The sequence below is a fragment of the Manacus candei genome, unplaced genomic scaffold (genome assembly GCF_025592945.1).
Source record: "Manacus candei isolate 608988 ecotype Guabito, Panama unplaced genomic scaffold, ASM2559294v1 h1tg000024l, whole genome shotgun sequence".
In the NCBI taxonomy this organism is placed as follows: Eukaryota; Metazoa; Chordata; class Aves; order Passeriformes; family Pipridae; genus Manacus; species Manacus candei.
The window spans coordinates 9,396,390-9,409,149 of record NW_026138072.1 but is presented as its reverse complement, the minus strand read 5'-3'; the positions used below and the strand labels follow the sequence as shown (position 1 = coordinate 9,409,149).

Genomic DNA, 12,760 nt, shown 5'->3' with positions numbered 1-12,760 from the left:
TGATTCTTCAATTTAATGCATGTTATTGCCAGTGTCATTTCTTGTAACACCCAATTTACTTTGGAGCTTACCATCTCTACAAAATTCTCTCCACAAAGAAGTTTTACTCAGCAGATAGTCACTGTGAGCTATTTACAAATCCTTCATTGTGGAAAAAGACACTAAAGACCACACAGACAATCAGAGCAGATCCTCCAGCCTCTGGAGAATCTTCTAAGTGGTCCCGAGGTCCTGTCATTTAGTTCAGTGGGAGGTGTGAGTGTTTAGTATCTGGAAGGATTGAGTGTCATATAACACATTCTTATTCATACACCTCAGTTATGTGCAAGAAATCTTTATAGGTGCTTTAGTTCTTCTTCATCCGTGCATGATAGGATGTAGAGGTCATGAAGAAGGATTCTATCTCCTTTTGTTCTTCAGAGGTCCCAGGAGGCTCTAAAGTGCAATAGTGCTACTCTTAGGATTTCATTTTTACAGTTACATCTAGTGCTATTTTCCTGAGCAATGCTAAATACAGCAGGAAACAGGATTCCTATCTGCCTTTCAGGAAAGGAGGTTTAGTTTAGAGAGACTCAAGGCTTTAAAAAGAAAGGAAAAAAAAAAAGATGAGGGTGAGAGAAAGAAAAAGACATGAGCTTATCTGTGATTTATGGAAACACAATGAAGATGCACACATACTTTGTTTGTATTGGAGCAGAACATTCATCTTCCAAAGAGCAGGGCAGGCATACTTCCGTACAAAACTAAACAACCCTCCCCCTCCCCCCTGCAAAAAGTTGCTGAAATTGTGAAATGTTTTGGTGGTCTCCTGAGTTTCCTTGTGTGTGAAATACCCATTCCTGGTCTTAGTTCTACATCTAATGCTATGAATACTTACATTTCTGGCGTATAGCAAATCATAAGTGTATCTACCAGGTTTTACGGTCTACTTTCCTCTTTTTTTCAGTACAATTTGCTGAAGCTTTAACCTATAGTTTATTTGATGGGACAGACAGAGGAAGAAGAGCTCTAAGTGATGGCATTGCATTCCAGCTCTTCCTAGAAAAATTACGTTTATCTCAAGGTATATTTTTTTCCCTACACTGGGGAAACTTGCATTAGCCTGGGTCTTTCACCATCCTCTGAAAGATGCAACCCCCAGCACTTGCTGATCAGCAAAGAAACTCAATTCATTATTTGACTATACGGGGACATGCATTATTTGACTACAAGAGGGCATCAATGTATTACAGAATCTCCCAGATATTAAATATTTAAATAAAAACATGATGGTCTATTAAATCAATAGATTATAAGCATCTCACAGAAGAAACGTTCTGGGTTTTTTCCAAAATGTAACAAAAGAAAAATTAAAATTACAGCCAACTTCACAATTTAAATGGTTTGCTAAACAATGTTAATCATGGAATACCTAGATGGTACTATCAGATACTCAATTTTAGAAACCAAAGACCCTTGACATCAGATGGTTGAGTAATGTAAGCAGAACTGTCAGTTGACATAAACAAGGTTATTAAATTACATAGGCACTGAGTACTGTAAAATTTTGTAGTGGATTTCTAAATATAACCTACAGTGTGAATGGAGCCATGGCAGTGACATGGCAATATATATTAAGGATTTTTATTTCTCCTTCTAGTAAGAACTTATATTTAAATTAAATAGTAGCAACAAATATGGCTCACATTTAATAATACAACTATGACCTATTTTCTATAAAGCTATCTTCAACCTCATCCTAATTCTTTAAAGCTCCTGAAAAACAAACATGTAACACTTCCTCTATGGTAAGACAAAATTCATAAACTTTAGATAAGGGTTCCTTTCTTTTTATTTTTATTAGCAACTTTTAGGAATATTTTCACCTTGTTGGACTGAAAAATTAGACAATATGCTAAGCTACATAAAGTAATAATCAAAATAATCAGATCCTATATTAACATGCTACATGACATTTTTCTTTTTGCTTTTAAAGCATTGATATATATAGCAGTTGATAGAAATTTGTAAAAGAAACATAAGCTGCTTTCTTTAAACAAAAAGTCCCTGATAAGAAGATTGCCTTAAGAAAATCTCAGTTATATGATCTAGCTTTGAACGGATGCCATAGTTTTATTCTCTATTCAATTACCTTTACCTGTTATTATTATTTTTGTTATAAACCTAGCTCCCTCTGTATGAACAGCCTAGTTTTTCCAAAAGAAAACACTGAGAGAAGTTGGACTGTACCTAATCAGTTTTTTTAACACTACTCACCTATATCGTGTTTGCTATCAATAATCCTACATAAAGCATTGAGCTTCTTAGGCATTTGGTATTGAACAAGTGTGCAAATAAATGTGAACATTGCATCAATTAAAGTTAAAAAGTTATCATTAAGATGATATGCAGTGAATTCTCCAATGAATTATATACAAATGGGAGGATCTTAAGAATTTTATAATTGAAAATGTATACACATCTATTATAAATAAATGCAAAGAAGTTGGAAAAAAATAGTGGTTCAATTGCCAAAAGTAACGCAATAAATAATGGAAAGCATATTTTGCTACTGCTATTTTAAAGTAATAGTTAAGGAAAAATAGAATCTTATTGTCTATACTCAGTTTCAAAAATGTTTAACATTTAACAAAATAACTAACAAATATGATCTTCTGGCAAAAGTCTCTCAACCACTGATATTCAGTCAGGTTTGTTATACTGTATCAGTGTATCAGTCATATTTTTAAATACTCTTAATTACAATAAGTACTGAGAATACTTCGAATTAATATTTTCATAGGAACACTGACATAAATGGTAATCTACTTTTCCCCCCAATTTGGAGTGCAAAAAGCATTCAAAGTTATTATTTACTTGAAAAGTGCAGTTTCATACACTTACATGGTCATTTGTTCATAATATTTTCCACTCACACAGATACAATACCTATTTTCCTGGTATACCATGTTCAGCAGTGCCTTTACAAGTTCAAGAGAGTCACAATTAATACAAGCCATTTCCAAATTTTTATATACTCCAATACTAGAGAAGAATAAAAAAGAGCCACAGTTGCAACTATTATCACCATCAATTACACCGTAAGCCACTAGAAGAGATACCTGTAGGACTTCAGAAAGCGAAATCTCATCTTATTTCTTGGAGATGGATAGGGCACATAGGCTCTGAAAGGATCCCACGGAAAGGCCATTGGCAAAGCTAATTCTAAAATCGTCTAATAATTATATCCTTGAGGGGACACAGGACAGTTGTGCTGGACGTGCCCTGCACTAATCATGAAGCACTTGTAACTGTGTAAGGGAATGTCCTTTTCCTACGGTATGCTTTGGCAGAGATGTTGCTGGCTGAGAGCACAGGCTAAAGGGATAACTGGGATTTCCTGCTGCATGAGGCTTGCCCTTTGCATAAACATCTCCTATATTCAGGGCTCTTATCACATTATTCAAGTGAGAACTCTTATGGTAAATCCTTAGATAGTTATAGCAGGCACTAAAGAGCACAGAACCATGGAGCTAAGGTAGACCAGAAATAGCCAATGCTCTGATTATTCACTGCTACCCAGACAAAACCCTTCAAATTCTTAACAGTCTCTTGAAAGTATTTTTAATATGGATTATAATTGAACAACCTGTTCTGACTGGTATCAGATAGCTACAGAGCATAGAGAGAAAAAAAAAAGGCAAACAAACTAAAGAAACCCCAAACCAAAATCTGCCTGTGTACCAATGTGTACCTCCAGCACAGCAAGGAGCTAGCAAACAGGGAGTAAAACTACTACTAGAAACATGATCACAAATCCCACAATTGCCTCTTTGTTTAATTCTTAACTCTCTTCAAGTGTGTCTTCCACCTTCACAGTTTCTTAAGGGAATCAATTTATAACATTAAGCAGCTTTTCTGAGAGGGCTTAATGATCTACAAGAGATCAGCCACTCTAAGACAGTACATCTCAGTCTGACAGATAATTTTCAGGCGCCTTTGCAGATTTTCTCAGTGACATCACTCCTGTGCTCAATTACCACCAGTGACGTTGAGAACTGAACTCAATTCCTTCCTACCTGGATTCATTCTAGTTCAGTGTCTTTTTGTTGGTTTTTTTTAGCTGTCCGGGTTTTGCTTCTTTTTGGTTTATATTTTATTTTTTATTCAAACCTCAATTCTTCCATGCAATTGTTTCAGCCTACCCCTTGTAGAGCTAAAGGCAAACAACTCTGAATGTGGCTATGATCTGTCAGCACAGATGGGCAGAGTATTCTCTGCTTTCAGTGATCTTTGAGACAAGGTAAACCCAATTATTTTTATTCATAAGAAATATGATGAAGAAGAAATTGAGTATTTACCCAGAGCAAAGTTAAAGATGAAAATTTAGAATTTCTCAGGGCAGTACCAGAAAAGTTAAGAGGCTTAGAGAAATAAATTTCTAGGAATACATCATGACTATCAATCAATTATCTGATGAAATGTGCTATTTTCATGCTAAAGGGTATTATGAGAAAGTACACTCTTCAGAAAAATAATAAATATGCTACAACTGCTTATATTTTGCTGTTTGGAAGAACCATTTTTCTCCTGTTACACTAACAAATGCACTAGAGAATCAACTGACAACAAATGTTTTAACACCACGAAATAAGTTTTCAATATATGGAATTCAAAAGTGAAAGCCTGGATAAGGCAAAAAGTGAGGGTTTGGTTAGGTTGTTTTTTGTGTGATTTTTGTTTTGGTTTTGGTTGGTTGGTTGGTTCGTTGGTTGGGTTTGGGTTTTTTTGTTTTATTTTTTTTTTGGTGTGGATAAAAGTATAGGCTATTTAATTAAATTAATATAGCAACTAATTTTCAAAGAATGGAATTTTGATCATTCCAACAGTAGTTGGTAGTGCTTTCTAAGTATCACATGCTATAGTCTTCTTCAAAATCTTAATATCTTTAGAATCCAAGTGATTAATTGATCACTTTAAACATACCTGAGTGATAATATTGAATGTGAGCATTAGCAAAATCAATATTTCTCTTCTGGCAAAGAAAACCAGGACAGGATGCGTTTTCATATTGCCAGGTATGTTTTCTTTTCACATTCTGTTTCTAAAAAGGATTTTGTACAACACGTTAATGCAGCAGCAGTTGCCTTTTTTTCTTTTTTTAATAAAGAAAACTGAACCAAATGAACTGAACATGTTTATTGTGAGCTCTCTTTTCTCCTTGGCGCCTTTCCTTCACTGTGGCTCTAAACTTGCTAATGAAGCCAACCACAATAAGGTCATAGAAATAAGCTTCTTACAAGATTACTAAAGACTAAATTTATACCTTGATATCAAAACCACTTATTGTCACTGTGTAGTGGCATGCAGTAGATCACTGTACTAAAACATTGCTCAGTGTTTATATACATTCAAGGAAATGAAGGAGCAAATAATTCTGTAATACACCTTGAATTTTACAGAGGAGTTGCTAGACTCTTCATGCCATTTTTTTTCTTCCAGATTAAAAAAACCAAACAAACCCATTCCTAGAATCACTAAAAGAACATAAAATGATTTGACATGAAGTTGTTATCTGTCAGCAGTGTTTTGTGGTAAAAATAGCTCAATATTGTGAGTAAACAAAAACATAATTTTATATAGAAGAGGTAAAATCAATCATTGCACTCAGTGATAATCCAGATCTCTAATAGAAATGAATATTATAATAAACAATTAGGCACAATATCTTTGACATTCTGTGCAGTTCTGTGATTGCAACTTTTGCTCTATATTTTTTGACCAATACTAGGATATCAGCCTCACACTCTTAGTTGGTCAGTGGCACCACTTTAGTGTGTCATTATTGATGGCTTCAGGATCTACAAAAAGTGAATTATTAGAAACACTTTTAATATTCTTCCAGATATGTAAACTGTTGCTACTTTTTTTAGAAAAGGTTCATATAAATAAATAGTAAAATAATATTTCACATAATTAAAAACATGGAACTTAAATTAATAATGAACGAACAAACCCACATGAAATTAAAGATTTTTTTTAGGTCAGTTGAATTCAGGTAAGTGTAAAACCTCTTGCAAGTAACTAGGTCTGGTGATATGCATAAATATCTTTACAGACTTGTTTTACTTTCCTGTTTTGACAGGTGAAGTAGTAGTAGATGTAGGAAACAGAAAAAGATACTGAGGTTATTTTTAAGTTGTGGAAAGCAATGGGGCTTTCCTGCATGCTCCCATTCTGGGTCTCCACAGTCATGCTCTTTCTCTGGGCAGCCTTCCCAAAGCCTCTATCCTCTGTGTTGTTCTATTGTATGCAGTGTTGTACTTTTGAGAAAGAGGATGTTAAGAGTTACTGCTGTGGCATGGCTGAGTCGGGATCTACTGGTCAAACTAAAGAGAAAGAAGCAAATTCATAGACAGCTGAAGGAGAACAGGTGACCCAGGAAGAGTATAGAGATGAAGTTCAGTTGTGTAGGGATGGGGTCAGAAAGGCATTTATAAAGGGTTTTGTGTCATCAGTCATGAACTATTTGTGGCCTCTCATATATCAGTTGTATGGAAATTCCTGTTAAACAGTGGTGAGTAATTTAAAGTGCGAGAAAGTCTGGTGCTCTTGTCATTGCCACTAGAGTCATTCAATGAAGCAGCAGTGTTTGCTCAGAAAGTAAAATGACTATGTCTGTGCTGGAAGCAAATCACATGAATAGATAAGTGTATGAGAGATAAAAACAGTGTGAAATTCTTTCCTACAGATTAAAGCACCAGTACTGGACAGCAAGAAGGGAGATATCAAAAATGTGACAGTCTAAACAGATGCCCAATAGACATGCATAGAGACACTACCTACTATAGGTGACAGATAGCATCAAAAAGGGAATATCAGAACCCAAGTAGGAGAGACAGGGGGTCAGAAATAAATTATTTTAATAATGAAGGTGCTAAACTATGCAGGAATGTTAAGATCCTTGAAATATGTCAAATAAAGTTTTTATGAAGTTTGCACAAACAGCTTTTTCTGAGCAAGATTTTTTCTCTGCATCAATTGACAACTCCTGCAGCCTGTGCAGACAGATCCTGGAACAGAATATTACACTCATCTATGGCCATTACATAAGCACTGTACACTGATACGGAGCTTACAGACTTATAAACTACGGAATTCTGTAAAAAACAAAATTGAAAGTAATGTTTTAAAAAAGGTAGTCAGATTAAATACCATGTGGTATAAAGATGCTGTTATTCCTCATACTTTTCCAATAAATTGTACAACCTATATTTGTAAAAAAAAAAAAATTCTACACAAGAAGTTATGTTGTAGTCATTATTTTTTAAATCACTGCTGAAGTCAAAGCTCTTCTGTTTATCTGTTCTCTCAAAGGATGCTGACAAACTTCAAGGACAAATGGCATCTCTAGAACTACTGAGGAACCTAATTTTAGTGCAAATGAAATCGAAGAGCTTGTACAAACGATTACCAGGCACCTTTGACTCCTGTTTGGAGCTGGTTCACTGAAAGGGGATTTCACAGATAAGCAAAATGTACATTCAGCAAATTACCTAGGAAGGCTTTGAGTTGTTTCTCTGATTCCTCAAAGACCCAACAGAGAATTAGTCTCATTCCTTGCCCTAAACGCTTCCAATCCTATGTTTTAAGGGGGATTTCAAGAACTATTTGGCAAGAACACATTCTACTTCTAGGTGACTGCAACAGAAGTGGCATCAGAGCCACTTAGATCAGAGCTAATTTGAGAAGTGCCTTGGGACAAGGGCAAAAAAGTGGGACAGCTTTGGACAGTACTGAAAAGCAAAAGAAACAACTTTAGTTTACAGTATATATTAAAATTTACTGAATTTACTAATAACACATATAAGAAATTCTGTTTGCATCATATTTAGTATTAAGCAATCTTTTGTAAAGATGGAAATAAAGATACCTGAGCACAAGACGACAGAATTAACTGCCAGCAAGACTTGGGAAATCTGAGTCTTAAAAGCCTTTGCAACTCAGCCCTGCTTGTCTGTGTGACAGTTAAAAAGCACGGATCTGCTTCTCAGATAGGCAAATTCATCCATCTTTCAAAGATGATGAACATTTGTAGATAAGTTCTTAAATGGGGACATATGTGTTATGCATCAAGGTCTTATTCAAAAGAAAGGAGCAATTAAATGGAAAGGCATTAAGGCTGCCCAGAGCTCATTTCCTAGAGAATTAGCGAACTGTGGTTTTCTTTTAGCCTCCATGGGAAATATACTCCATTAACATGAGTGAATTGGTAGTCATTATCGCAGACAAAAATACTGGAAAATCCCAGGAAAGGTGCCTGCAAGAGAAGAGTGGAGATAACTCTCTCTCGTCTAAATACATATATATTGATTTAAAATGCAAAATTCCTAGGAAGTGCTAAGGTTTTTCATTAATAAATTGAATGAACCAACATATTAAACATTTTGTATTTAAACAGAACCTTTAAATAAAGTGTTAAAAAGAATGCTTTAGGTATCTATTTTGTTTTGTGTGTTTCAACAGTTTATAAAAATGCAAACCATCCATCTGTAAGTAAGTATTTTCTCATGTAATGAAAATGGCAGAGGAAGTAGGGAACTTAGTTGATTTAACCTGAACCTAAAAGGATAACAGTTACTTGAACTAGGACTGGAATCTTGCTTAACCCATAATTCTAATGTAATCAAAATAATAATGTAATGCAATAACATAAACTGCATCTTCAAACAACGAATTATACTGCAGGTAGGGAAAAGTATTATATCATAGTTTTAATAAATTTTTTTATATTTATCCCCATTTTCTGCTTAAGCGTATGAAAATTAAACTAATTATATTTGTAATTAATTCTTTTATCTCTAGTGACTTATTAATTGCACAATCTTAACACAAGAACTACAATATAAGATGAACAGAACAGTTTTATTTAGATTTTATACTGAAAGTACTATCATAAATTTCCCAACATAAATAAGAAGAATTAACTTAGGAAGAGAATGAAATAAACAGGTCATGTTTGGCATTGCAAGTTTCCCTGAAAACTGAACAGATCCAAAAGCAGTACTAGACCAACTGTTGTTGCAGGTGACTGAAGAGAATTCACTCGTATGAATTTACTGAAAAATTCTTGATAGAAATAAAAAAATGATCCAAAACATCCAAAACCATAGTGTAATAGTTTTGGTCACTTCATGTTGAGAGCACATCAAAACTGCATGTAAAGTCATAAAGTTAACCAGCAACACGGTCTTGGACCACCTACGACAGGTGACTCTGCTTGAGCAAAAGTAATGGGCTGTCAATTACACGAAATTCACGTTTTAATAACTGAAAAATACTACTAAAGCATTTCCAGAAGTGCCTTCTAGCCTGAGTGATTCTATAATGCTGTAAAGCAATCCCTTTTTTGATAGATTTTGAGATCATGAAATCGGTGGGATTTCTGAAGTGCTTTAACTCGCTTGCAAAGCATTTCTCCCTCCGTGAAAACACCCTATTATGCCCTCTGGTGTTCAGTAGAAAACATTACTCTCAGAACAATCACATCTAAACTAATAACACATCCACAACCAGGTCATTTTCTTCCTTTGGAACGGTTTGTTCAGCTAGCCATCACTAGCTGTGTTTGTATGGTGAGCTCAGCTGACCTTTAAGCTACACTGACAACTGTTGGTTGCAGTAGCTCTGACACCTCTCATACATGCACCTCTTTATATATGGCATTGTCCTAACATGGAGCAAGTCACTTCCCTAGATTCTTAAGGGCTTAAAACCCTCAGAAAATGGGGCTTAGATAACATTTTTAAAGGGAGTATAATGCCTTGCATTTAAGAATGTGATCTGTGTAGAACTCGAAGTGCTTAATATAATATTATTCAATCTCAAAAATATGTGATTGTAAGGTAGGGGCAGTAACAAACATATCAATTCAAAGTAAAGGTAATTACAGCAGCAAAGATGACTTATGCTTGTTTTCTTACAGCTGTGGCTGAAATTCAATTTTTTTAAAAAATAAAAAGCAGCAACTATATAAACTTTACTTACATCTATCTCTTCAATATTTCAAATTGTGAAGAAGAATATTGGGACCATCTCCAAAGCACAATCCCCATACCAATCACTGACATACAACCTCAGCATGAATCATAAATTAGAAGTTAATTCAGCTGCTTGAGAATCAGTCCACCAGTAACAGTCTGTGCTCATTAAGAAAGGATCAAATCCTGGGTTCATGAAAAGCAAAAAATGTACATTTTCAAGTTACAATATGGCAAGAGTTTGCTGATGTCTTGCACAAGGGTGGCTCTTTGTCATTAGCCTCTTGATGTCTCCTGCATGCAGCATCCCTGTCCCAGTGGGAAGGGGCACACTGACACCTCCCACCTCTATCAAGACAGCCCATCATTCCATGAACTAGAGCTAAGTCTTCATACATACTTCAAAAAAAATATTTCACTTACCATGAAAAACAAAATCTAAACCCCAAACCTGTTCACTACTACTACTCTTTCACCTGTCTGTTACTAAAAAAATGAACAGAAATGAAAGATTAATTTTAAACAAAAAATCATTCTTAGAAAAAGATTCTGAAATGGAGACAGTGAAAACTTCTCCTCTCATGCCCTCACAGAATTGAAGGAAAATGTCAGTTACCTTATATCCAAAACATTTCAGAATAGTCCTTTTGATAATGAAAATAAGAACAAGACCTATCACCATTCACTATGTCATGAGGTTGCAAGACAGAGACTGCCTGTAGAGAAGTCAGATACTGCTTTTCATCCATGATGATTTGCTTTAACATGAGTGTCTGAATAACAGAGTTGTATAAAGCTTTCTACCTCACAGAGTTAGAGTCAGAACAGATGTAGCACAAGGATCCAAACAGAACTTTTTAAATTCATTTCAGAAAGAAACTATGAAAAAGCATAAATGAGAACGCATGAGAAAAGGGATAAGTAGCACACATTCCCTGAACAGACAGATGCAGTGGATCTACCTTTGTAAATAAGTTATTAACCTAGTGCTTTTTTCATATTATATTTCTGGTTACAAAGACAGATCATATTTTCTTATGCTCTCTTTTACTTATTGGTACAGCAAAATTTGACACTTTAGTAAATATATCTGTTCCTCAGTTTCACACAAGAAATTATAGAGACTATAGTGTGTGTGTTGAAGCAGATAAATAAAGCCCTTTGTTCAGAAGTGGTATAGCAATGCTGTTTCATGAGAAGTCAAGGCCCAAGAGAATAGTACTGATCCTGGAGTTAGGTGCATTTAGCTGAACTTTTGAGTATTCAGAAGATTTAATTGAAGCCATAGGAAAGGAGAAGAAAAGAGTTTCACACAGGATATTGTAAAACTCTGAGAAAAATGAGGAAAGCTGGAATTCTTCCAGAACTGTAAAAACAGATGAGAGTTACTGGACAAAGACAGAACAAGAGATGTTATAAGAAGCACAGAGATGAAAGAGGAAACATCACTGAAGAGACCTCAACTTTTAATCCACAAATAATTTTCTGGAGGAGGGAGTGATTTTTTGTCTAAAATATTTTTTTATTTTTATTTTCCTTTTCCTTTCTCATTAATGGAAGAAACTGCTTCATTACCATGCACATATTTTCATGAGAGAGAAATGGTGTGTTCTGTATTTCCAATATTTTCATCTAAAAATTATTTTTCCCTCATAAGAAAGACAGTCTTGGTGAAAGCCCATACAAAAATCCAAGCTTCTCCCCAAGATTCACTTGGAATATTTTATGCGACTTTGGCTATATACCTTGAGAATTCATGCTAGGCTTTTATAGTATTACCTAGTACAGAAAATTTATTCATACCAGAAATAAAATTTGGAACAAAATTACTAGTATCTTTAAGAACACAAGTAAAAGGAAAACGGAGGTCTGAAAGTTTCCCAGCAGCAGTTTTCAACTTGGTTTCATAACAGGATTTTTTTTCTTTTTTCCCTATTTGCAAGGTGTAAGTCAGCACTTTTGTTGTTCAATATTCTAACATTATGTAGAAGTTGTGATTATATATTGTATTGCGAGGTTACATTTGAATAAAATGTTGAGTACTATGCTGATTTGTAAAATTAGTTGCCAGCACACTAAAACATTTTTATCAGCTTCAGAATTCCAAAGAACAATATTTAGTTGAATGAATAAAGACATTTTGGAAATTAGTGCAATGATATTTCTGTAAACTGATAGTTGACTGTAACAGATGAAGCTGAGTCATCAGTCAGTCATGGCTGAAACAACGAAGTGCAGCTGTATAGTGCATTGATTTCATGTCTATTATGGTGGTAAGAAAGCTTCAAGACATTTTACCCTTTCTGATCAGATTTTAACTCAATATAGGTCATTTAGTATAATTTAATAATTTTATCTACTTTGTAACAAAAAGCTTTGGTGATTGTTAATGTTCTTCTTATTTTCTTATTTTGTTAATATTTTTCCTCATTAGAAGCCCACCTATTTAAGTATTTTCCATAGACTATTCTGATGGATTTGATTTATGAATCAATTGAATTGTATCTGTTATATTGGACACAAGTGAACAACGTGATTTTTATAAAATAACAGTCTTTTGCTGTCTGTTAGAGCTGCCTTTCCAAAATTGAATTTGCTAGGTCTGCCCATAGGGTGCATTCCTCTGGTAAAAATCTCAAACCTAAAAAATTTCCAGTACTGTTTGTATTCTGGAGGTGTCATGGAGTATCCTGACCATATGATATCGGACAGACAATGTCACCGCAAGAACAGGTGAAGGC

General features: G+C 34.6%; 1 protein-coding gene across 4 annotated transcripts in view; it reads right to left on the bottom strand.

Moving 5' to 3' along the window:
* Nucleotides 1-12,760, bottom strand: part of PDE4D (phosphodiesterase 4D) — a 386,722-nt gene that overhangs the window by 180,526 nt on the left and 193,436 nt on the right. Inside the window, exon 1 of one of the 4 annotated variants that reach the window (XM_051788283.1) lies at nt 3,102-5,643. The exons of the other annotated variants lie outside the window; for them this stretch is intronic. Coding sequence (XP_051644243.1) covers nt 3,102-3,190 — 89 coding nt within the window. The 5' untranslated portion in view covers nt 3,191-5,643. Of the gene's footprint in view, nt 1-3,101; nt 5,644-12,760 lie in introns of those variants that run through there. 4 annotated transcript variants of the gene reach the window in all.